General features: G+C 49.9%; 10 protein-coding genes across 10 annotated transcripts; 6 read left to right on the top strand and 4 right to left on the bottom strand.

Annotated features, from left to right (window-relative positions):
• Positions 1–614: 614 nt before the first annotated feature.
• Positions 615–2249, top strand: P174DRAFT_437519 (putative MFS monocarboxylate transporter). The gene is made up of 2 exons (XM_024826319.1): positions 615–1765; positions 1789–2249. The coding sequence occupies exons 1-2, from the start codon at positions 819–821 to the stop codon at positions 2090–2092; spliced, it is 1251 nt and encodes a 416-aa protein (XP_024687663.1). The 5' UTR covers positions 615–818; the 3' UTR covers positions 2093–2249.
• Positions 2250–3325: 1076 nt separating this feature from the next.
• On the top strand, positions 3326–4605 carry P174DRAFT_437518 (HET domain protein). Its single transcript, XM_024826318.1, has 3 exons — positions 3326–3434; positions 3464–4117; positions 4166–4605. The coding sequence occupies exons 1-3, from the start codon at positions 3408–3410 to the stop codon at positions 4409–4411; spliced, it is 927 nt and encodes a 308-aa protein (XP_024687662.1). The 5' UTR covers positions 3326–3407; the 3' UTR covers positions 4412–4605.
• A 100-nt stretch (positions 4606–4705) lies between these two features.
• Positions 4706–7285, bottom strand: P174DRAFT_416767 (uncharacterized protein; the record flags this gene model as incomplete). Its single annotated transcript, XM_024824528.1, has 3 exons — positions 4706–4817; positions 4869–5201; positions 6756–7285. The coding sequence occupies 3 exons, from the start codon at positions 7283–7285 to the stop codon at positions 4706–4708; spliced, it is 975 nt and encodes a 324-aa protein (XP_024687661.1).
• A 1779-nt stretch (positions 7286–9064) lies between these two features.
• Positions 9065–10549, top strand: P174DRAFT_456633 (uncharacterized protein; the record flags this gene model as incomplete). The annotated part of the gene is made up of 1 exon (XM_024829453.1): positions 9065–10549. The coding sequence occupies one exon, from the start codon at positions 9065–9067 to the stop codon at positions 10547–10549; it is 1485 nt and encodes a 494-aa protein (XP_024687660.1).
• Positions 10550–10598: 49 nt separating this feature from the next.
• On the bottom strand, positions 10599–13043 carry P174DRAFT_362843 (polyprenyl synthetase family protein; the record flags this gene model as incomplete). Its single annotated transcript, XM_024821883.1, has 8 exons — positions 10599–10913; positions 10960–11207; positions 11257–11420; positions 11465–11619; positions 11671–12304; positions 12357–12607; positions 12657–12685; positions 12734–13043. 8 exons carry the CDS (start codon positions 13041–13043, stop codon positions 10599–10601), a joined length of 2106 nt encoding a protein of 701 aa, XP_024687659.1.
• Positions 13044–14507: 1464 nt separating this feature from the next.
• Positions 14508–16077, top strand: P174DRAFT_509149 (uncharacterized protein; the record flags this gene model as incomplete). Its single annotated transcript, XM_024831524.1, has 3 exons — positions 14508–15037; positions 15068–15231; positions 15507–16077. The coding sequence occupies 3 exons, from the start codon at positions 14508–14510 to the stop codon at positions 15941–15943; spliced, it is 1131 nt and encodes a 376-aa protein (XP_024687658.1). The 3' UTR covers positions 15944–16077.
• Positions 16078–16898: 821 nt separating this feature from the next.
• On the top strand, positions 16899–18273 carry P174DRAFT_509148 (GFA family protein; the record flags this gene model as incomplete). Its single annotated transcript, XM_024831523.1, has 2 exons — positions 16899–16932; positions 16992–18273. 2 exons carry the CDS (start codon positions 16899–16901, stop codon positions 17933–17935), a joined length of 978 nt encoding a protein of 325 aa, XP_024687657.1. The 3' UTR covers positions 17936–18273.
• A 1978-nt stretch (positions 18274–20251) lies between these two features.
• Positions 20252–21607, bottom strand: gprD (the record flags this gene model as incomplete). Its single annotated transcript, XM_024829452.1, has 2 exons — positions 20252–20950; positions 21014–21607. 2 exons carry the CDS (start codon positions 21605–21607, stop codon positions 20252–20254), a joined length of 1293 nt encoding a protein of 430 aa, XP_024687656.1.
• Positions 21608–23367: 1760 nt separating this feature from the next.
• Positions 23368–24126, bottom strand: P174DRAFT_37495 (uncharacterized protein). The gene is made up of 3 exons (XM_024822601.1): positions 24053–24126; positions 23614–23897; positions 23368–23555 (listed from the first exon to the last, which is right to left on the bottom strand). Exons 2-3 carry the CDS (start codon positions 23875–23877, stop codon positions 23508–23510), a joined length of 312 nt encoding a protein of 103 aa, XP_024687655.1. The 5' UTR covers positions 23878–23897; positions 24053–24126; the 3' UTR covers positions 23368–23507.
• A 523-nt stretch (positions 24127–24649) lies between these two features.
• On the top strand, positions 24650–25342 carry aspf13 (allergenic cerato-platanin Asp F13). The gene has a single exon (XM_024826317.1). The coding sequence runs from the start codon at positions 24797–24799 to the stop codon at positions 25253–25255; it is 459 nt and encodes a 152-aa protein (XP_024687654.1). The 5' UTR covers positions 24650–24796; the 3' UTR covers positions 25256–25342.
• Positions 25343–25387: the final 45 nt, after the last annotated feature.

Below are 25387 nucleotides of genomic sequence, written 5' to 3'. Positions count from 1 at the left end.
TTTCTTATGGTCTCAAGCAAGAACCATGAAAATAGCTAAATTTATTTAGGAAAATGCAACCATCAACGTTGCAAAAGAGAGATGAGAAGAAAATTGAAGGTTTAACAACAACAGCATAGATAATGGTGATAAATAGATTATCTATTTCCCTGATAATGCAACTAGCTGGCATACAGCCTATACCACCCATACAAAGTCAGATCTAAGGAAATATATGGATGTCTATCTCACATGGACTAAATGCCAGTATAGGGCAAAGCCACAGCACCTCTATTCAGATTAGGAATAAACACTCAGCACGTGGTATATCAACTAATGTGCTGTGAAAGGCTGCGCAGCCTGATTAGGCTTAGCACGCCGCGTGACTGTCACCTCTTGCTTCGCATGTAGATAGTATCATTTCTCTCTTAGTCTAGCTATTCTGAATATGACGATCATCATTCAATCCATTCTATCTCACAAATATGCGGATCTTTATCCGAGGGCTTGACCATCATCCCAAGGTGATCGTCTTGAGTCATACCCGATCCGTAAGTGCCCGAATGATCCGAGGTTATCCGACCCAATACATAACGACCTCAGCATCACCTCTTCCCATCCGAGAACATTGATACCATCATGGCTCCATCAACGCAACATAATCAAAATGAGTGTGCACTTACTGCAGACCCGGAAATGGTCACTTCCCACCCACCAACCATGGAAGTAGAAGAACCAGTGCAAGAGCAAGCCCCACTAACCTGTACGTTGTCTGGCCGAAATCTATAGGGCCCGTCTAACAATTCAGGAAATCTACCCTGGTGGTGATAGCCGCCTTCATGAGCATCTTCACCGGCTGCGGCCTCAACTTTGCATTCGGCGTGTATCAAGAACTCTACGAATCCATGTCCCAACTCCCCGGTCGCACCCCCTTCACCGGCGTCACTCCCGCCCAGATTGACCTCATCGGGACGCTGGCCGTCTCGATGATGTCCCTCGGAGCGCCATTCGCCTCGGGCTGGTGCAAATCCTACTCCCCCCGTAGGATCACCCTCGCGGGGACGATCATCTTCGCTACGGCGAACGTCCTCGCATCGTTCAGCCAGCGCCTCTGGCAATTCGTCCTCACCCAGGGCGTGCTACTAGGCTGCGGCACATGTCTCACCTACATCACCGCCGTAACCGTCGCGCCAGGCTGGTTCACCACGCACCGCGGCCTCGCCATCGGCATCATCTCCTCCGGCACCGGCGTCGGCGGCGTCGTCTGGGCGCCGGCGCTGCGGGCCTTAAACGCCCAGATCGGGTTTAGGAATACCCTCCGTCTGACAGGCGGTGTCTCCTCGGTACTCCTGGGCGCCGCCTCCCTCGTACTAGACTGGGACCCGCGCACCAAGCGCCAGATCGAGACAGAACGAGCGACATCCTCCTCGTCCCGACTCCGCGTCACGCTTGTAGACTGGCGCGTCGCGCGTACCAGGAAGTTCATCGCGCAGTGCGTCTCCGCGGGCTTGCAGGGCGCAGCGTACTACGCGCCTGTATACTTCATGTCGACGTATGCGCGCACGCTGGGCTACTCTGCGGCAACAGGGGCCATGTTCATCTCTATCTCGAATGCGTCGTCGGCGGTAGGGAAGGTGGTTATCGGGCATGTGGCGGACCGTGCGGGACGCATCAACGTCTTCCTGTTTACGACGCTGATGAGCGCCGTCGCGACTCTGGGGCTGTGGTTGCCGTCCACGGTATCCGGGGGAAGGCCCTGTTCGTCGCGTTTGCCATGTTCTATGGTGTGTTTGCCGGGGCGTATGTGAGTTTGTTTCCTGCGACGCTGGTGGAGCTGTTTGGGGTGGAGCACTTTGCTAGTGTTAATGGGTTTCTGTATATGGTCCGTGGGTTTGCGGCTTTGGTTGGGACGCCGGTGGCTGGGGCGTTGATTCGGAGTGCTGGTTCGCATGTCGGTCAGGAAGTGATGAGCAAGCTGTTCTTCAATACGAGTATCCTGGTGGGCGTTTTGCTCGTCGGTGCTACGGTGGGTGTGGTGTGGGTGCGAATCGAGGCAGCTGTCAGCATGATGGATCGTCAGGTTGGGGTCGGAGGCTTCAAATGGAGGATTTGAAGCTATATCTCCATTTCTCTGTATATATATGTTTTATCGGCACATTGAGAACTCTCCCCTCACTTTCGGACACCTAATCTCGGCATCGTATAAACCTTGTCAGTCCATCCGCACTAGACATATAAACACAGCAGCCCGAGAAACGAGCGAATACGAGCTTAGTTCGACTAGCCACGAAGCTACTATATATAAAGCCATCTCCCACAACAACAACCATCCTCCCCTCTTTACGCAACCCAAGCTGACCAAGGCAACAAAATGCGCCTCTTCAACGCAACAACCCACCAACTAACCGACTTCCTCGAGGCTATCCCCCTTACGCCATCCTCTCCCACCGCTGGCAAGACGAGGAGGTCATCTTCCAGGATATCATTTCCGGGGCTGCACGCACGAGAAAAGGCTACGACAAAATCACACAATGCTGCGCCCAGGCTCTCCGCGACAATCTGGGTTATATCTGGGTCGACACCTTCTGCATCGACAAGACCAGCAGTGCTGAGTTGTCTGAGGCTCTGAACTCGATGTACGAGTGGTATCAGAATGCGGAGGTGTGCTATGCTTATTTGTGCGATGTCGCTGACGCTTCGGTTGAAGCGACGTCTGGAGGAAGTGGGGATTTTCGTGGTAGTGTGTGGTTCACGCGCGGCTGGACGCTGCAAGAACTCCTTGCGCCTGCGCGCGTGCAGTTCTTCAACTCCAGTTGGCACCCCTAGGCTCCAAGGCTGAACTGAAGAGCATCATCTCCGCCGTCACCGGAATCCAGGAGGCGGTGTTAGACGGGACACTCCGACCCCAAGACCTGAGTATCGCGCAGCGGATGTCCTGGGCTTCGCAGCGTGTGACGACCAAAGTCGAGGATATGGCGTATAGCCTGCTCGGCCTATTCGAGATCAACATGCCAATGCTGTACGGGGAGGGCAAGCGGGCGTTTATCCGGCTCCAGGAAGAGATTATGAGGCAGTCGGATGACCAGACGCTGTTTGCGTGGAAGAGTTCGAGTTCGAGTTCGTTGCCAAACGCCGAGAATACCTATCGCGGGCTGCTGGCGCAGTCGCCGGCGGATTTTAAAGAGAGCGGCGAGTTTGTTCAGGCAGAGCAGAGGTTCAATCGCAATCCGTTCGCGGTGACTAATATGGGGATCAGCATTGAGCTGGCTGTTGTGCACTGGACTATGGACGTATACCTTGCAGCGCTGGACTGCGAGATGCAGAGTAAGAAGAAACGAGTGGGGATCTTCCTCTCGCCGTTGCCGGAGGATAATCAATACGCAAGGGTCATGTGCGCGGGCGAGGATCTGCCAGCGTTTCCGGCCGACATGAAGTCCGAGTATCGCAAGGTCTACGTGAGACAGAGAATCGCAGGGACAAGAAGGCCCCGGAGCGCATGTACGGGTTCTGGCTCCGGCAGTTTCCCCCTGTTTGGAAGGGCCCTCACTCCCAATTCGAGGTAACGGCGTACCACCCCTGGGATGAAAAAGAGCGCAAGCTCTGCATTCCTCCAGGAAAACGAGGCACCGCGGGAATCATCAGGTACTCCATGCGTCAGGACCACGTCGTGAACCTGCGCGTTGGATTCGACGCCATGCTTAACCCCGTAGTCCAGTTTGGTGGCTCTCTCATGACAGACGCTCGGTTCAAAGCCCGCGACCCCAATGCCTTTGAGGTGCAGATGGCAGACGACTGGATGGACGAACGGAGAGAGCGCGTTTTCATCGGAGACAGGAACCACGGACTCAACCTGAACGACGGGACAATCCGGATACTGATCCTGGAGGAGGTGGTCAAGAGACAGCGGATGTGGGTAGTCTATATCGCGAAGCCGGAAAATGGAGCCTGGCACAAAGACTGCGTCTGCAATGGATGCTTGCTTACGGTGTTTGGGACTCGGTATCGATGCAGGTTATGTCCTGGATTTGACTACTGTTCCGATTGCTTCCAGAACGCGAAGCGTACGCATCCGGGCCACAAATTTGACGAGGACAAGCCGGTTTGGCATGCTGGAGTGTACTGTGACTGGTGTCGTGAGGTAAGCCTTCAGCTTATTTGGTATTGTGCCCTCGGCTGACTCCAGCAGGGTATATATGGACCGCGGTATAAATGCAAGGACTGTGCAGACTTTGATCTCTGCTGTTACTGTATGAAAGAATCGAAAAATATCCATCCCGGACACCGATTCTCTGAGATTGACCGTCCTGGAGGTCAGCCTCGTGAGACTATGTCAATCCGAGAACAGAACACAGTATCGATCAGTCAGCTTCAGCGCATTACGAATGACGTCGGCGCATCTAGACGATCAGATCCTAGGAGAGCCTCGCAATGAGAGCGGCTCAGATGTATCTACATTCTTTGGAAAGGGTGCTGCGAGGAACAGAGAGACAAGATCGACTGAGTAGACGGATCAAGGACAGGTGTGTGATGGGGATTGTCGATAGTAATAGAGGACCGGGCCATCACTTGAGGACGCTCGGCTGCCGACAATTCTATGAAGTCTATAGTGCATGACTGAAATAAAGCAATTCTCATTTAGGTTGATTACTAGGAACAACAAGCGGGAGCTATTGAAATCTCCATTCAGAATGACCTCAAACATCCTGCCTTAAGCCACAACGCGACCTCAGTCATCCGCAACCTCAGTCTCACTCCAAGGACACTCAACATCCACTCCCCACAGGTCTCTATACAACTGGCGAGGCAGAGCCCAATCATGCTCCCAATCACCATCCGAGCTGTCACCGCCGTCAGCGAACTACACCGATACCATCATCTGCCAAACTCACCTCAAGCTAACACAGTTCGGAGCCAGCACCGCCGCCCTGAGCAAGATACATGCAACCACCTCATCATATGGCCTATAAGCCGTCTTGATGAATGAAAATCCTGCGTTCCCATGCCGGTCCAAGCAGAGAGGCTCGTATCCGTCGTCTCCCACTCCGTTGAGGTGTATTCCCTGCTGTACGTCGATGATTGGTGGGCAGGGCTCGTCGAAGTCGGGACCGCCAATAGGCACGCCGGAGTAGTCGATGATTTTTTGCGCATCTTCGACGAGTTGGGGCCAGGCGGCTCGCCATTCGTGGCTGGAGGTGTTGTCGACAGTGTAGTAGTGTGTGTAACTGGCTTTTGTTAGTAGATTGATGATGTGGGTGATAGTTTGTTCACATACCCCATCTTGGATGTATCTCGCCTGGGTCGTTGGCTGTGAGGGATGGAATCGATGGAAGCAGAATGGTACAAAGGGAAGATGCAGGTGAAGATGTGTTGAGGTAGAGTGTAAATGACTGCATGATGATTCCGGAATTCTCCAGGTCCTGTTTCTGACTCAGGCATACACAAGGAAGGAGCGTCCTTCACTGCACCTGCACATTTATTGTTCATTCACTCATTATAGCAGTAATGAGGACAAGAACATGAGAACACACTGGTACAAGCTGAAAATCATGTCTTTTCTACAGCGCGATTCCAACATCCAGTCAAGGTTGTGCTTGTAGGGACTTGAAGTTATCACACGGGACGACTGCCCTCAGCTTTTCTTTCTTGAAAGTTTTTATTCATATAAGAGCTTACGGTCAAGTATAAGGTTCACAGTTTGATCCAAACAATATTATAACGCTTGGAGGAAAAGCTATCTATTGAGAATTGATCCAGGCGTCGGTATTAGGGCAAGGGGAGAACAGTTCGGCGAGTTGCTACCACTCGTAGCAGTATGACCTGAATCTTCCCTCGACAACCTAAGACAGCTATATTATTATTTGTTTGATAGGCTATGGAGTGCCTGTGTGCATCAGCAGCATACCTGTCCCGTGCTTATGCTTGCAACCTCTATAGCGACATACACTCCGATCTGGTCAATTATCCCACTAGGATCATCAGTAACGAGTGTGCTCACTACATCATTTAACGTATAAATGTACAGACCATATCAATAAACGTACAGATCATCAGAGGCTGAATGGCTTAGTAGATGCGTGGGTTGATCATTTCGTCACGAGGCATTGCTTAAGCCGGTAGATATACGTTGGATGTCTATTTCTAGCTCATGGCGGACTCAGACAACGCATCGCTTCAATCTTCCAATTTACATTATTCCCGAAAAACAAACTAACTATTAACTAATCAAATGCCGAAAGTAATCACACCTTGCTAATATGACAGGAGCAGGGTAAGACATGCGCGAGCCATCAAGCGACACGTGCAGCGACAGCCTGGAATACGAAGGCCAAGCAGAGATGTCTCAGCCCTGACGTACATCATGTCAGCTTGAAGGACAGCTGTTTCAGACAAAATCTCCGGATTTGGTATTCTCAAGTCAGGTGAAATGGTTTGACTTTCGAGGCATATGCTTCCGTTTGGCTGCCATCTGGCATGCTTGAAACACCACCATATAGAACGCTGCTTAAGCGACATTTCGATTCTGGATGGACTCGAGACTCAGAGGCTGGAAGCAGTGAGATGTGATTTTGCAGTCATGTAAACCGAGATACTGTCTGCTTACAGTTGAATATTATGTTATCCTAACCGTTGACTGAGCAGCCGTTCTTATCCAGAAACATATAAGAGTCAACCTGTCCCTACACATCCATCTACCATCATCGCATCCCATCATAACATCACCGTCACACCTTTTCCAATAAAGAAAATCAAGCTACACCATGCACCTCCTCGCATACCTCACCCCCTCCTCTCCCTTCTCCCTCTCATCAACGCCCTCCCCAGCCCCACCAGCTGCACGACCGTCACCCCAGACATCGCCCGCGTCTCCCAAGCGGAGCCAGTAGCATCCTACCTCCCGGGCTTCCGCCTCTCCCAACAAGCCGGCGGCACCAACAAAGAAGACATGTTCGTCGAATTCAACGTCTCCTCTGGCAGCTGGGGCTGCTCGCTCTCCTACTCCTTCCCCGCCGGCACGCCAGTCACGACATCTGGAGCCGCTGCCCCCGTCGAGATCTTCGCGGTGAACGGCCCGCTGAGCCGCTCTCCTCGTGGCATCGACGTGTCCTGGGCGTATTGTCCGGCACCCGGTGCGTTGGTCGGGAGTACGACCTTTGAATCGGATCCGAATGAGGCGAGGACGAGGTTCGTTAATAGTTTCTCCTGCACGGATAAGATGACGTATCGGTTGAGTATTGCGGGATGGTATAAGCAGACGACTAGCGTGGAGTTTGCGCAGGGGCCTGGGGTTGGACTGAGGATGAGTCATAATTGTTAACTTTGTATTCAGAGTGAGGCTGGGGAGTGTGGCCAGTTGATTAGTGGAGATCCATGAGGTTGTTCTTGGATATGTCATTTCCTTTAATAGTGAGTATACTTGTTAGCGGCAACCGATAGTCAAACACACCCAATTTTGATTCTCAGAAAGGAAGCAAATTTGATTCATAGGCTATGGTAATTGTCGAGCGCCCTCGAGAGGCTCGCTGTACATGTATCGAGTAATGTGCCTAGGGTGAGGCATCTACTGCGTAGATCTACAGGCCTCACCTGTTGAACATAGCAAGCAACTAAAAGTTAGCAACCAGAGACTTGATCTCTTCCCTCAGCTTTGCCCTCAGCATGGTATCACTTTCTCTCCGTTGCGCTTCGATCATGACAAAAGAGCCTCGCTCTCATCAAACCTGCGCTTCCTTATTGCCCTCAGAAGCATTTCGTTTCAGTTATCGCCAGTTGTCCGCTGTTAGCTGGTAGTGGCCCAGAGAACCCTAATAAACATCACAATGAACAATCTCGCATAAAAGTCACTGAGTGAGACTGAAATACAGAGTATAGGCGGGTGTATTCCGTTGAAGTACTGTCTCGTCCGGAGAAACGAAACCAAACCTGGCTACTTCTTCCGACGAAGAGTAGGACAAACGGCCTTGGTCAGAAGTGTTGGTGGCTAGAACGTATGGTACTGATGATCAAACGATGGAGATGATGAGACTGATCGTATTTTGATGATTCGATAATGGATGGTTAGATACAGAACGCAGAAGAGAGGGAGAGCCATAAGATGGAGGCAGTCGCAAACTAGCAATGAGTAAGCATGTTTGCACTTTGTACTACCGTCCGCAACAGTACCTATTGGTAGATGGATGAAGCTTATATTCATACCCATCATCAGTTGTACCACAATATCCCCTCCACGGAAAAGCGGAGCGTGTCTTGAACGGCCAGTTGAGACGAAAGTAAACGGTCTGAGCGCGATGGTTGACCATCGGGCGAAACACGAGGAGGTACCTCGCCCATGAGCGAGCTGATGAAGTCCTTCAGAGTGTTCTCAATTGAGCGGCTCATCTTCCAGTCCTCTCGGTCTTTGTCGGCGAGATTCGGGCGCTGTTTCGGCTGTGATACAAGCCACGACGGTATCGTCCGTTCCGTAGCCAGAAGACACATGAGCTCGGTTCAGAGAGATTATCGTGCTGCTGATTCCATCAAGTCTTAGTATGCAAAAGCCTGCTCTGATGACCTTGCAGCTTGCGAGGAATGTGAATAAATCTAGCACATCCCTTTCCAGAAGATCTGCCGCAGGAAACTATACAAGAAGAGTGGCAGCTCTAAGGTTAAATAAGTCGTCAAGATAAGAAGCGAGTTGGAGAAGTTAGAAGGAGAAGGAGGAAGACAGAGGAGATTATATTGCTAAGCATGTGAATGACCCAAAGACAACATATTCACTCAGCCATTGATTGTTCAGTAAAGGACCCATTCCAGATAATGAGGCTGAGACAGCCAAACCCCAGATGGTGAATAGACAAAGTAACCGACCTGAATGCGCCAATCAGCGGGGTAGGAGCGTGGTCTCAGAAACCATGTTTCCCTTCCGGGAAAACGTGGCGCTATTCCCGTTCGCTTAACCACCTTCCATCCAATAAAGGACCAGACCATTTCTTATACGAGATGAGCGCCAAGCTTAGCAAATTAACCCAGCGTCAGGGTTTGCGGCTCAGCAGGAATACTTAATTTCAACATGGATACGCCAATTTGACCTTGGGAGGAAGAATGCACCATGTGTCTTCAAGACGGTGCCTTCCCACTATGGCACATTTTCTCCGCCTTCCTCTGCACATCCATCAGTGTGCTTTCCCAACCAGCCGGCCATGTCGCGTTCATCGATGACTTGAAAGTCAACGCCGCGTTTCTATCACCCATCACAGGGGCGCTCTGGTCTCTACGCACTGTATTCGGGGTTATCGGGTGCAGGGTATCCAACTTGGCGGATCTTCGCGCAGCGCTATGGATCGCCTCGGAGAAGGAGTTCCAGAGCCATGGTGGACCATATGTGATGAGTGCGCTCGGGCGAGGACCACGGAATAGCTACGTTACTGCCCGATGGGTGTTTTTCGTCCTCGTCAGCCTCCCGCTTTACCTCCGTCTGGTCTACTCCGTCCAAATCTGGTGGGCGACAACATGGGCAACCTGCCTGATAGTCAAATTCCTCTTGCTGGAACTTCTGACCAGATACTACGACCCGCCGCGGACAAGGATACTCGTACACACGACCTGGCCCGAAGTCCCGCTCATCACTCTGTCCAGCACGCGAACACCCACTGAACCCAGTAAATCCGACCAGAGTAGTCCTGTCCAGGGCAAGGAGGTCGTGGCAGAAAAAAGCATAGACCCCAACGACGCAAAGGCCCTTCTCCCGCTTTGCACCCGCATCGAGAAATTCTGCTCCGTCGTGACGGAAAGCCCCGACGACGCAGAACGAAGCCGCATGACCCCCGTAAAAGACTTCTACCTCCGCAAGGCGCTGAACCACGAATCGCTTGACCCCAGACTCTGCTGCGCGCATACGCGGTGTCGCCTGTTTAAACTGTTCCATATCCTAGGCCATTCAATGCCCTACCTATCATTGGCCCTCGAGGCTCTCGTGGTCCTATACCTAGGCCACCAGAACCTACGCACAATAACCGTCCTCGCCTCGGGGTGGATCATGAGACCCCGCTGGGTGATGTTTGCCGTCTCCCTGGGTACGAGAATTACCGTTGTCCTTCTGCTGCCCATCTTCCTGGGGTCGGTGGTGATGGCTGTTCTGCGTGTGCGCGGCCCAGCTACGGAGGTGACGTTTGCTCGCCGCCTTTTGGAGGTTATGTGTTTGACTATCCTGGCGGTTGTCTGTGTGGTTTATTTCCTTGCGTTTGGGTATCCGCCTGTTTCTCCGTTTGCTTTTGCGTGGGTGGGGGAGGTGGTCGTTGTTCCGGTTATACTGGTAGCAGGGTTTCAGTTGGCCAGATGGCTTGTGCGAGGGCCGCCGCGGCGGAATGGGCAATGGTCGACTGGCGAGGAATGGAGGACGATCAGCGATGAGAAGAAAGTTGCAGATGACCCGCCGCTATTGGAGCATCTGTTTGTGTTTGCTTGGACGGTGGTGTTCGTGATTCCTGCGGTTGTTGTGTGGGTTGTGAAGACGGTCTTTTGTGCTGCGATTGCCTTACAGGAAGCGGAGATTCAGAGGAGGTTTGAGGAGTATTATGAGCGTCCTGGATTTTAGTAGTCCGATTTGCAGTCTGCTTCGAGGCCGATAGATCATGGTATATAAGCTATAGTTTCAACATGAGCATCAGACATCTCAGCGGCTTATTCTTGCCCATCCTCTCCTCCACTCTGTCCAGTGTCTCAAGCATTGCAGTAAACAGCTTCTCTAGCACCTCCAATGTATACGTCAGACTCCCGACCTCCTTCATCTCAGCCAGAATACGTAACTTTTCGGCATGCGACAGCTGCGCTTTCTTGTCCTCTCCGTAGATGATCTTGAACAATTCGTCTGACTTCGGACTATGCTCGAGCAAGTGGAGGACCGGAAACGAGAACTTGCCCTCGTCAAGATCATCGCAGAAACCTTTCTTTGCGGTGTACTATTCAAGTTAGTCTTGGAGGATAAGTCGAACCGAAAAAACCCACCTCATCGGACGCGAGATTCTGATAATCGTCGCGGATTTGATAATATCTCCCAATGAGGGTAATCAAATGTCCCAGGTCATGGTCAAGTTCACTGCCTGTCACAGAGCAAAGGCCACGTAGTAGCAGTCGAAAAAATCCTCCAGTTTTATGGTCGACCATGATGAAGTACTCATTGAGAGTCGGACGAGTCTTGTTGAATGTCCAGTTAAGATCTAGCGCCTGGCCGCGAGCAAGTGTTTTGATTTCATCTACAGAACCAAATTAGTATAGAGTCGACCACGGCACAGACGGCTTTACCTAGTACTATTTTCAAACAATCGGGGCCAAGATGCTTAAGAGTATAGCCTACGGCCTCCGCATGCAGAAACGTGGCGGTGTTGACGGTCTGACCGAGTCCGAATTTGAGATGTGCAGCGGGTTTACCACGGCGAAGTGTTGAACCATCCTCAATATCGTCCAATCTGTATCGTTAGCGAGTTGGCTTATTCTAGTTGGGTAGACATACAGCAGTGTTGAATTGAAAAGCATGACCGTGATCTCTCTCAGGAGTGAAGAGCTATCATCTGGTACACTGAACCACACTCGTAGGCAATTGATGAATTTGGCCAAGGTGTTTTTGCCAGGAAGAGCCTTTATATAGTTGAACGGAGCCATACAAATCTGAAGAAAAAAAAAATCAGCTATCGGTAGCAGATGAGGTGAAAATCTAACCTCGTCGGCATCGGCAACTTGAAATGGTGCGCAAACATCGATTCCCGAGACGGTACCGTTTGCTCCGTTGGGTCCCGGGAACTCTGCTTCATGACTCTCTCCGTTTACCGTCTCATTCTGGTTCCCATCGAGCGCTGCCGGAGGCGGATGTCCTCCTAGTTTAAGGACCGGGTCCCGTCGCGGTCGAAGCAACCGAGCTCGATCTTCGGCAGTGGTTGTAAACCCACCGGCGGTATATCTGGGGGTTTGAGCCTGCCAGTAATTTGCTCCGCCAGTTGATAGAATGAAAAGAATGAGGTAGGAGCGAAGATCATCCGACTTAGGCACGGACGACTTCTCCCATTGGCTGTATTGCTCCATCAGGTTCTTTTCCGCGGCAAGTACCTCTCGCTTCAGGATATCTCCTGCTTCAAGCTCGGTATATCCATACTCCGTCATGAGCAGCGCCATTGCATTGTGGATCGCATCAAGACTTCCAGAACGGACATGGTCGTCAAACTCTCGATGAAAGCTATAGTAGTCGTTTGACAGGGATACGCTTAAAACACCATAACCGACCATTTCCGACACCGCTTGCCTTTCCTCTTCTCTCACCCGCAGGCCCTGCATGTAAGCAACGAGCTCGTGGGTTTGTCTAGTCCAGATTAGCATCATGTAGAAATGCGGAAGTTAGTGACAATGCTCACTTGGCAATGGAACTGGCCATCCGAGTTTTCTTGTACTCTTCAAACGACATGCCGGACTGGCTGCCAGTCGACTGCGGAGTAATCATATCTATCGACGTTTGGAAGATCAGCGACCTTACATCTGGCGCAAAGTCGGGCACATTATTCAACACGTCAAATCGTTTGTTTATATCATACTCGAACACTGGCGGTTGACCAAGTTTCCACATCGACAGGAGGCCCAGGGTGTAATCAGTGAGGGTGTCTTTTTTCTACTCATTTTCAGCACCATCGCGTTGAGGAAAAGGCACAGAATCTTACCCTTTGTGCATCGAGCGCATCAATCTCATCTATAAGCCATAAGAACATGGTAACTCAATAAAAGGAGGCGTGATTACCGTCATAATGCAATAGCAGTTCGCTCATCTCAGTTATCACCGGGATCAACTCAGGTGGCAATTCGGGCGCAACCCACGAGACCATATGACCGGTAGAAGCGACACATCCTCGAGAAAGAAGGGACTCTGGACTCTTGGACCAGTCTTGAGCGATTCTTTCGATTACGTCAAGCGACGTAGACGTGGCCGTTTCATGGAATCGCGATTTGCGGTATGGTAGCGTGTTGAAGAACAACGGAGGGAGTTGTTCATTCGGGTCTGGAGGATCTGAGTAGAGATAGCTGTATGAAAGGTCGGGAAAGTCGGGCATGCTGGCTAGCACTAGAGTATCAGCGGTCGTTGGAATGGGAAATGTGTTTTCAGGTACTCGGTGGACTCGGGAGATTGGGCTTCTTATCGAGACTGTCCCTCCTGAAAAAGCAATCCAGCGTCCCTATTCTGGCGGTTAATGATTGGCTGCTCTGATGTGTTGCGCAGAATATGCACGTTCCTCCACGTTGTTCATTATCCAGAGGTGATGGTTGTCAGAAGAATGAAATAGAATAGTCCTGACGCCTTTTTGGCCGCTAGTGGTAGTATATTTCAGTAGAGGGTGATTGTGGCTTGCTTGCGGGTGCTTCTACTGGGTTTTAGGGGCTTTCGGGCGCAGACCAGTCTGCAGGAGAAGGTTTAGTGCCTAGGAATGTTCAACCTGTCAACTATTAAACCACCCACTCAGCTAAGAACATGTCTAGACACCATTTGTGATGTAGTAGGAATAATAGTGCAGACTGCAGTCACACAGACACTGTCAGTTCTTTGACGACTACTCGGTTTCCGTGAATCCTGATGTAAATGATTTACTACGGTAGTATACAGAATGTTTTGCTAATGTAGTCAAAGGATGACTAGTAGGAAGGCCGTAAACGCAATTGGCAACATCGCGCCAAGGTATACGAAACCACCTATACTTTGCAACTGCGCCAGGAAATAGTATGCTGTAGATTTGATCCAGATAGAAAGAGATTTACAGCAAACCAGGCTCATCCAAGAATTCAATCTGGCCTCCAGAATGATCATCAAAAGCTATTGCCACTTCGCATTGTGTACCGATATCCCCCTTCCCCATATGACAGTACTAAAGCAGCTTGCCGGAAGACAATCATCCCACTTCAGAGAATGTGATGTTCACCTAGAAGACAGTGTTATCATGCGTCTTCTAAGTTGCTTTGCTAGTGTTTAGAATAGATCTCTCCGTATATGTTGTACGCAGAAAAGTAGTTCCAAGGGCAGATTCGCCAAAATGGGAATACAATTCATCTGTAAGGTCTCCTCAGCTTACCTTCAAATGCCAATGATTGGAGCAGACGAGCCAATATATCTGCATTATATCGAAGAACTCCTAGTATTGGACGGACTCAAGCGACTGTTGTCCTCAAGATGAGCTTGATCGGATAGGAATTTCCCTTTTGGGTAAGTAGTATCGGAGTAAAATCGGACTGAGTTGCATGCGATCCAATATACTAGAGCACACTGAGTCTTCTTCACACCTCATCCATCAGAAAGGTACTTGGTCTCTCTTGTTTTCTAATACTCCTATCTAAACTCACGATTCAATGTATCGACGGAATGGAAAACCCACATCGTGTGAGCGTTGTCGGATCTCTAAAATCCGCTGCGACCATGCACCGGTCTGCGGACGATGCAGGGCTCGTGGCATTTCAGAGCAGGTAAACAACATCATTATTTTGGAGGCCCAGCTCATGCTCTACAGTGCTTCTATCATCCAGCTCCGATGACTCGTTCAAAAATGAAGTATCGGTACTACCACGTTCAAAAGGTCGCTGGCCGACCTTCGAGGAGCGCATCGCCTGAAAAACAACCGAGAAGTCGAATAACTCTACGAGGGCAACGACGGAGTCTCAAGGAAGAGGGTACAAGTCCTGATCTGAGTCCGTCGGGATACGTCGGCTCCTCTAGCATTCTTTCTATATGTCCGAGATTCTCGCCTGTCATCTCTCGCAAACCAGTACATCCTCGGGACAAGGGCACTTGGCCATTCGAATTCGTAAAGCAACAATTCAGAAAGTTGTTGGCTTCTTCGGAACGTGTAGACCAACTCATTGCTCAATACTACGATAGCGGTCGTTTTACCGTCATCCCGCGGCCTTTGGTTCTCGACCCGATTTCCGCGCTTCTTCGCAAGTTGAGTGCGAGTCAGAATGAAGAAGCGATTTTGGATCATCATGTTGAAAATGCCAGACGAAATTTAAACAAGAGATTTCCATCCCTCTCGGCTCATACGACATTTCCTGAGTTCCTTGGGTATTTCAATTCTGAAAATTTCGACTAGAGTTTGTTGGCCTCACATTTGCTCTCGCAGGGGTCTCCGTTTTTTATAGCCAGCAAGGTCTGCGTGGGAATCTGTGAGGAATACAATCAGGTGAACGATCTTACCGTTTGGTCGCGGTATATGAACTTTTATTTTAGCATCGATTCTTTTTGGAGACGCGAGTATGGTCCTCTCTCCCTCGCCTTCCAGGCTTGAAAATACTCACAACTGTCGCAGGTAATATCCTATACCACCGAGCCAGTGAATTCACGGCCGAATTATTCATCATGGGTTTCCATCGACTCATATCCTCACCACCTGATGTTCCTCTCTTCATCCTGGAGACCCGCAAGAGAATTTTTGCGTCGGCCGTTACTATGGACAAAAATCTTTCTACTTTCCTTGGTAGGGCTCCGCGGATAGATAGCGATTTTTGTGACTTGCCGACCCCGTTCGATCTAGACGATGAAGAGGTCTTGCTTGAGAGCAGCCGACTTGATGCGGCTTTGCAAGGCCTTGACCGGGATGGGTGGAAGGGTCCTAATGGGAAGGATAAGTCCAGCCGGCCAGCCAGTTTGATTCGACTTCGGTACCAACAAGCTCACCTTCGCGACAAGATTCTACATCTGTCACTGGGGAACAGGACGAAGACTTTCTCGGAGACTCTCTCGTATGTCATACTCGCCATTTGCCATGCCTTGCTAATAGATACGCAGGACTTTGTACGGAGAGTATCAGGACGCGTGGTCAAAGGTTCCACCGCAATACCGCTACAACGAAAGCGTGTGGGAAACTTCGAACCCGCAATTATGCGTCGCGCTTTTGATTGTTCATCTAGACTATCTTTACAGTGGTTTCTTGATCGAACGAATGCTCACTCAAGATGGTCAAATGACTAAGACTTGCCTCCTGGCAACATCAGCGAAGCTGCTTTCGGGCGTACTTGAGTCGTTCAGCATCAACATTGCTATCCTGAATTACGTGAGGGGTTTACTTGGATGGTGCGCGCCCGTCCTCGTATCTTGACTGCAAGCTAACCCCAAGTGCTAGTTCCTTTTCTACGGCCTTCCAGGTGCTGGGACCCTTGCCACCGAACTTCATCATAGCACTCTTCGCGGACTCCCATTACAAACTTCTATTCCTTGCGCCAACATCATCCGCGACTTGAGTGTATTACTGGCATGGTTCGAGCGCAAATGTTTTCCCGATCGTTTTCCCGATCGGCCTGACTTTCTAGTCTGTGTCCAGATTAGCAAAGTCATTGGTGCTCTTTTGGATGATACACTGAACAAGGGACCTTCATCTCAGATGGCAATTCCACCGGAAAAGCGGCGGCAAATCAGGGTGCTCCGAGCTCATCTCAACCTTGTCCTGCAAGCCATAGCCACCTTGGGATGGTCCAGCCGCTACCTGACGCATTGACAAGTCAAGACTTTCTTAACTAGTTTGACAACTTGGTGTGGGATGATCCCTCCATGAATTTTGACACCATCAGTTAATAACCTTTAGCGAGCATCTTTAAATTTATTTGCCGTTGATGCTCTCAATTGTTCTATAATCAAATCGGAATGCGATATTGACAGGGATACTTGGGAATGATCCCATTGTCGGGCACCGTGTACGGCTTAGTACCGGCTACCCCATACTTCAGGCGGAGCGACCAACTCAATGATAACAACACCGGATATATACCAGACCCCGCTTATATGCGGACAAATAACCCAGTTTGATCTATTCCCGGGAGCAAGCGATGACTTGAAATACGAGATCACCTGATAGTAGACATATAAGTCTTCCCGTCATTGTCCAACCCCTCATTCTCCAAAACAACCCCATCGAAGTCTCTTGATCAAAATGTCGACTGCAACCAAGATTCTAACGGCACAATGTCACTGCAAATCAGTGCACTTCAATATCAGGATTCCTGTAACATCTCTCCCCTGCCAGTCCATCTGTGCCACTGTAACATCTGCCGTCACCAACGTGGAACCCTCTGTGTCTTCCATACCCAGCTTCCGCCTGGTGTAAGGCCAGATTTCATAGCATCATCGAGCAAGGAAAATATAACTCCCTATATCCGGCCCGGATCGCCAGCAAAGAGATACTTCTGCAGTACATGCGGTTGCCAAATTGGCGGTGAATTTATCGAAACTGGTGACTGGGTGATCTCAACGGCCATCTTCGACGCCAACCGTGATGATACGGGGATCTGGGATATCAAAAAGCATATACATACCGAGCCTACGCTGGATGGGGGGTTAGCGGAGTGGTTACCACGAACCGGGGAGAAGGAGATGACAGTGTGGAATCCGCCAGACGACCCAATCGATCATCCGCAAGAGATTGACGGAAAACTATTGGCGCAATGCGACTGCGGAGGTGTATCATTCCAAATCTCCCGCCCAACACAGGAAATCCTCGACGACCCTGAGATGAGACGCAAGTGGGTATCCCCCGTCGATGAGTCGAAGTGGATCGCCTGTCTGGATGCCTGCGATACGTGCCGACTCACAGACGGGGCTCATGTGATGGCCTGGACGTTTATCCCGAAGAAACTCATCACGCCGGCGATTCCGGATGATCTCCTCCTCGGTTCATCCAAAGGCTACGCCTCCAGCAAAGGAGTGCGGAGGACATTTTGCGGTACTTGCGGCGCGACGGTCTTTTATGACTGCGATGGACGGGAGGAGGTGGTGGACGTGGCGATAGGACTTCTCCGGGCGCCTGAGGGTGCCAAAGCAGAGAACTGGCTGACCTGGAGGACGAAGCGAATTGGCTTCCCGGAGGATGGGATGCGGTATGATCCTGTGTTGACTGAGTCGCTTCGACAGGGATTCGAGGCATGGGCGAAGCGGAAGCATGGAGACGTGCTTGACATCACCATCGGATAGAACTGTAAACCGCAGAAGTGGGAGGTGTTTAATATTAAGTTGCTGAATAGAGAGAGAGAGGACTACCACTGGTGGTCGGTCTCCCTGAAGCTTCGTGATACTTCCACGCTCCTGCTTACCTTCCCCATTGCCCTTCTCTCTGTACAAGCCCTGACAACTTTCTCGTTGGGAGGTTAAGAATCAGAGTACTGCTAACCGGTCCACAGCCTGGATCTGAAATTTGGGATTCATTCTTATAGTTCGTGATCGACGACTTGATACTAATACAACTATATCCTTGCCCCGTTACCTTGATCGTAGCCCTGGCTTTGATGCCATGTTGCATATCATAAAAAAAGGGCGAAAGTATATTCTATCTATTTGGACTTTGATTACAAAATATGGGAAATTTGGAACGGAGACAGCTCTTGATGCAACACAGAATTTGTCGGGCATTTTAGATATAGTCATAACTCAAGTAAATAGTACCCACTGCTAGCTGAGGAAGCAGAGAGAATAGAGAAGAAAAAGTATTTCCATCTCATAAAATTCTTAGAAAGCGAATAGCCCCAAGTATCTCAAATGTATATATATTTCTATTTTCACCCCTCTTAGACATATAACGCAGCGCTCCTATTCAATCTACAACTTATTATTCACTAAATCAGTGAATGAAAATACTAGAATAAGGCCCGTAAGACCTCAGAACCCACAGTATATAAAGACTGATCTCCCTCCTAACCTTCTCTCTATTCTTCATCTTTCTACGTTGCTATTCATCCGCTTGCCAGCCTAAGGAGACTCGATTTTAAATCTTTGCTTGATGGGCCTCTTCCCTCTAAAGAGATATCTGCTCCCCTTTTTTACGAAGATTCCGTGTCGATGGGGATCCTTACCCCATACACTGAAACACTTCCATATGACCGTGGATCCTGCTTTGTGGCTATCGTGGAGTATGCCATCAATTTGCGCTGCTTTGAGTTTCGAACCTAGATTTCATTATGAGATAAATGAACTGTCGTCTCTTCCGAAACAACATATACGCATGTAAATCTGTTCTCTGTGCATTGTAGGCGATGTCAAATCTACAAAATGGTTCAGGGATACCAAGGTATGACCTGCTTGATCGGATACAACGCTCCAGATGGTTCCCGTACCATGGTAGGCATCCTTTGCAACTCGGGCCTGGTTGTCGCCATTCTCTTGCAAATACTTCACACCAGTACTTTGCAGAGGCTTCAGGTGACTGCTCGACATTCTTTCGGTCACACCCTAGCGACTTACCTTCAAAAAGTGCGTTTGAAGCTCCTGATCACAGGCTGGACCCTAATAGAGTATCTGCGTCGGGGGGTTTCCAACAGTCGACGGAGGCAGAGTGCTCTGTCCACAACGTTAAGAGAGTGGATGATACACTTGAAGCAACAATGTGCAGCAACGAGAGTATGGTTATTCTGTCTTTTTTCGTTAAGAATTGCTCGGCTACGTTTACCAACTGGCAACAGCGTTGACAGCGGGGTTCGAGGAGAATAAATGAAAGCCGGTAGGGTTGGACTAGAGGGCCAGTCTCCTGATTCTCTGGGTTGCATTTGCCTATCATTATAGGCAGTATGCTGTAGTACAAGATGTCTTTTCCTTCTACGCTGCACCAAAGGTTATATATCTTTTCTTGCCGGGGTGGTACATAAGCTACAACCGATATTCTTAGGGCTTCGGCCATCACCTGAGTCAGCAGCCCGATCAGCGATCAGGATCTTCGAGTCATGCACGGAGTAACATGGAGCGCGGAACATCCTCCATACTCAAACAAGAAGTATCCCCATTAAGCGAGGTAGAAAGACAGCTTGAAACTAAATCTCTGAAATTTTGTAAAATGATCTTCTTGGTGACTGAAGAGACTGATGATCAACAGGCTTATTGCTGCGCAATGCACATGCAAGCGTTCAGCAGTGGGTCCAACAAACTTCCATCAAGTGGGACTGCATTGTAGATCTTCATAACGGAAGGGCCAACCATCGATTGTGGCCAGTCGTTATACGAGGTTTCATGATAGTTTGCCCCAGTGGACTTGTTTACGGAGTATGTTGGAGGTCTCTTCCAAGGAGCGTTTCGGTCGGTGGCCGATTGGTTCGGCTTTGTTTATTGGTACTGATTAATACCTTTGTTGTCTCACTCAAAGAGCCTCGAGGCAGGAGGAAGATTCGCTAAGGCATAAATATGTGTAATTAAGGGTTTGTTTGAGGCTAAGTCGAACATACATCATCATCCAACATCTTCATACATTAAATAGTATCTAACAAAGGAAAAAAAAAAGTGGTTGTAATGAAAGAAGTAGGACGATTATCTGCTGAATCGATTTGGCTTCCGTAATGGCTCTTCTGGCTCTGCGGCCTCGTGCGTGATCTCAATAGTCGTTTCTTGGTACACTCCGTGGGCCAGGTTGCCCAGCTCCATGTCGCCTTTCTGGCCTTTCGGCACAATATCTTCCGTCGAGTCGCCTCGGTCATCGAGCACCGTATCGTTGATGCTTTGCAGCCCACGGCGGAGGCGTGACTTGACCCGAGATTTCTTGCTCTCAGGGCCCGCAACGGTGGTGCTAACGTGCGTGTTGTATAGATTCGAGCCGGTGTGTGCGTAGTAACGATCCGACGTGCTCACCTCGGTGTCCAGCAGCAGATGTCGGCGGGTCAAGGTGTACACAATGACATCCACAAGTCCGGATAGAGCCATGAGGGCACCGGCGGCGGCAAAGTATTCCTTGCTGGGAACGACATGCCTTGCTGTAGACATTCGCCCCGCAGCCAGAGGAAGGGAGAGAAGGACATATACCAGAGGATAAATAACCATATATACGACGACTCGGTTCAATCGGTTAAGACTTTCCTGGTGGTTTTGTCGAAGGGCCGCTGCTTGTTTCATCTGACGTCGGAGGTAGACAAACATGATGCCGTACAGAATGATGGTGCCAAATTCGGAAAGGAAAATCCATAAATAGTGTCCCCAAAGCCGCTCATCTTGGGCTTGAGGACTGAGCCAGCACTGCTGAGAGTCAGTAAATCCCAATCTTCATTCATCGTCAAGGTCGTCCCTGAACAAACTCACCCAGCCGGCTTCCGAAATCACAAACGTTTTCGAGCCATATAATCCCACGGCAATCAATCCGAGCAGAATGATAAAAGCCCAGAGCCCAACGACACACCAGACAAACGTCGTAAACGGTAATTGCCGCCCACGTAGAACAACTGCACAAGTATGTATCGCAATGGCCAACACGAATAGACCACTTCCTGGATCTGCGGTCTGAATCCACCACCCTTGGAGAACGCATGCCGCACTGGGATAATTTACACCGCCACGGGCGACCCAATGCAGGCAGAGCAAGAATGCCGTTGCTTGTTGAATGTCGACGAGAAGGAGGTTATAGATGAGCACGACATATTGATTGTGCGCAAGAGGACGCTTGTAGTAACGCTGCCAGAAAATGAATCGGTACGTTAGGAAGGAAATGAGCGAGAATGTAGCGATCCACGAGCAGAGAGCGACTGCTCCTATTGCAATGAAGCCCGCCCGAAGGCTCCCCGTCAGAGGCTCGTCGGCGAACGTCGGCGGCGGAACTCCCTGAGAACGAGCGGTGAGGTACGGTTTGTCGCCATTTTCGCTTCGCAACATTAGCAGCGTTCGAACCAAGCTAGTCATCCTCGTTTATCATCGCCCGCTTAAGGCTGGTCGGTGATGTAGTCGTTGAGAAAGATGCCAGATTGACGGAGTTCGGCGAGTAGGTTCCTGATTCCTAGCATGACAGGTACTCCTGGCTCTAATATGGAATTCTCGACCATGTCAAGGCGAAAGCTTTTATTACCTTGGCTTATGCCCAGCTAGTGAGACAGATGGGTCAAGGACTTGGGAGAACCATGGTCTTGAGTTTTCGTGCCGTAACTGTCCAATTCGCTAGACAAGCGAGAAGTGATGCTTTAGGGATGAATCTAGCCTAGGCTATCCTCAAAAGCACCTGCTGAGGGCCACAAGGCAGGGGTTAGTTCCCCAGCGGTCATAGGAGACAGGACAATACGAGATCCGCAAGAGTGGCAATATGGCTCTGTTGTCTCCACAAGCGATCCACCAAACAGCGGTCTCGAGCCGACGACATTCCAGATACAGTAGATATTAGATAGATAGTGCTATCCGATATGTATGAACTAAGCCATGTCAATTTTTGCCGGCTGTCTTGGCGCAAAACACGTGGAGTTAGGCTGGGGGTCAAAACACACATTGACCTGCATCTAGGGCAAATTTGAGCGTAAAGGACCTGAGTGGCTGCGAGAATGAAGACTTTCCTGGCGAGCATGGGAGCAGATCTCGAGGCGAAGTTCCGCTTTACCATGGGCTGGATCCAACGTATTGGTAGTCTTGTTGATCAGCAAAATACTTAGTCCGTGACTCTGTATGGTGCCAGACTGCGAGTAGTAGTGACATCAAAATCTCCGCGGTTGATCACGAGCAAAAGTCAAAACGGGAGATATGGTACCTAGGTAATACCTATGCACGTTTTCCTAGCGAATCGGGTTGAGAACTGGAACCAGCAGTCTGGAAGATCATATCGATCTGCATTACTATTGAATGCAGAGATGATCTCTCGGCTCTTGTTCAATGGTCCCTGAGAAGAATACAGGGACGTTCAAATCTGCCTTTCGAGATCCTAAGGTGTCAAGGTTCGACGAGACCACACTACTAGTAGGCAATGTGAAGTGATAGATTGCCACTCCTTTCAAAGCAGCTCTGCCTCAGCCAATTTTGACGCTGCACAGGCCAATGAAAGAAAAAGCTCCTTCCGACATCAGCAAGCGCGCTTTTAGAAGCTGTCCGTGGAGACACCCACCAGCAAGTGAACTGGCAAGGCTAGGACATCCAATGAAGTTGCACTTGAGAAAAAGAATCATGACCAGTGGCCAGACGACAGGCAAGCGGTTCCACTTACTCCATCGGGATAATGCGATGGAGATACGGATAGGTAGATTAGGACAACTACCGAATCTCCATCGCGCTATTACGCACCTCATTCTTCAATTGCCTCGCCCTCCGGAGTCGAGCCGTAGTCTGTGGAAGATCGACTACGCATAACTTCACCAGTGCCGAAATGGAACTTTCTCCGGAGCTCCAAAGCTTGTGGGTTAGAATTTGATGTGTTTCCGTGGAATCGACCGTTTAGGATAGTAGACGGCAGGTTCCGGTCAAGGCTCCGTCGAAAGCTTAAACCTGTCCATATGCCGAGCCGATCCCCTCCCCTTAATTTGAGACAGGAGAACTGGATGTTTACCATGGGGAAACAGCTTCAATTCCATGACTTGAGCGAATACCGACAAATGGCTGCATTCAAGGTAAGCGTCGCAGAGCTTCCCAGTTGATCCATCGACCTCATCTGGATCGAAAAAATGCCTCACGAACAGCGGCGCACCGGCTCAGTTGTGGCGGCTTGGAGGCTGGTACTAGCGTCTAGACGCAAAAGACATGTTTGTTTAGAGTTTACCTGTGGAAGAGATTTTCGAATGATGATTGATGACCTCGGTCCAGAGAAACCTCTAGAATGGATATCCATTGATCAGGTCGGTAGATACCGTTTCCGCAATAATAAGAGTAACCAAACCATCTATATCGACTTAGTTCACGTCACCAGTCAAATATTTGTCATAATTTGATGCACTAACACAATAGCCATAACAAAGTCGCTGATGAGAATATCTTTCCTGTTCGGAAGCTAGCGACCGAATATTACCGAATGAGGATCCAATCTGACTGCTTCTCATCGCCTCATGCCTGGTCCAGAGACGATTGAGATCTTGAGATAATTCTTCAGTGTGGAATTGCTGATGCTCTCCTTGCCTTAGAATCGAGAAGCTCAATGCCAAGGGTGATCCATGCATTGGGTGGCAGCTTGAGTCAGAATGTATATTTAGAAACAAGCATACCATACCACACGTGAGACGATTTCCTGTTTTGTCACTTAGCCTCATCGAATGCTTATGGTCTGACAACTGGCAAACGGTGTGGAAAGCTCAGCCTTACCTTAACCAGATTTCCATCGATCAAGGTTCGAACTTTCGATCCTACCGATCAATGTGGCGTCTGACGGACTGGAGGCCTTACCAAGCGGTCAGCTTGTAGGCCTACAAGCAGGCCCAGAATAGGCATGGTTATTATTGCTTGGCGATAATGCTCGGTCCAAGGTGTCTCGTCTATCGGGACCACCATTCGTTCGACGGAGTGGTATCATCAACTCGGTGCACTTTCCCGCAGTTGTGTACTTGAAAAGTATCACAAAAAATGTCTCAAAAGATCAACCGTGTCACCCGAGCCGGGTGGAAGTTGCTGGAAGAGGGTGAAGCTGTATGTCTCATCGCGGGGTGGACTCAACCTCATCAGATGACCGAACGTTACTCGAACGGGTGTCAGTTGCAGAGTCTTGGATCCCCGCATTTGGCACTCCACTATCATCTGTAGTACCACTGTCGTGTCATAGCAACGATTCCTGCACCATGTCGATCTCAGTTGCCTAGTATCTTTCTACGGCCAGCTGAGGGGGTGTCTCACTCTGTCGATATGCGATTGATCCGGTTTCTGAGGATCGAGACTTAGGCCTACCCATGATGGATTCTTCCAGTGTCTCTCTTCTCCGGCATGGCAAGACGCCTGATCTGGTCGCCAGTATTTGATATATCATTGCTAATAATAGACGGAGGAACAGGAAAAGACTGGAAAAGAGAAGTATATAAAGCTTCACTATCCCAGATACCACAGCCAGGAAGATAGCAACACCAAAGCATCCAACCACTCAATCTCAAGCTTCTCTATCAAGACAATTACTTTCACGAAGCCACTCGTCCTCTCAAGATGAAGTTCACTACATCCATCTCTCTGCTCTCCCTCTTCCTCTCCTCCGCTCTCGCGGTCCCGACCCCAGAGAACGAGGCCAGAGCTGCGATTCCCATCTCCGTCTCCTACGACCCGCGCTACGACAATGGCGGCAGTTCGATGAACGAGGTCTCCTGCTCCGACGGCGTCAACGGCCTCGTTAGAAAGTGGCCTACCTTCGGCAGCGTCCCCGGCTTCGCTCGCATCGGTGGCGCCCCCACAATCCCGGGCTGGAACAGCCCCAACTGCGGAAAATGCTACAAGCTGCAATATAACCAAAACACAATCTACATTACAGCGATTGATGCCGCACCTGGCGGTTTCAACATTGCAACGAGTGCGATGAACCAGTTGACGAACGGAATGGCGGTGGAGTTGGGCAGGGTGCAGGCAACGTATGAGGAGGCCGATCCATCCCACTGTGTCTCTGGTGTATAGATGGATCTTTGGCTGCAGGGAAGGACGCGGGAACAGATCAAATGGTTTTTCACCAGTGCATGTGCATAATGGCTTGGCTTTCAAGAGCCTCTTTCAATCCTTAGACTTGTTGTTTTATATATATATACAATC

This window comes from Aspergillus novofumigatus (assembly GCF_002847465.1).
Source record: "Aspergillus novofumigatus IBT 16806 chromosome Unknown P174scaffold_1, whole genome shotgun sequence".
NCBI lineage: Eukaryota > Fungi > Ascomycota > Eurotiomycetes > Eurotiales > Aspergillaceae > Aspergillus > Aspergillus novofumigatus.
This window is presented reverse-complemented; position numbering and strand designations above follow the sequence as displayed.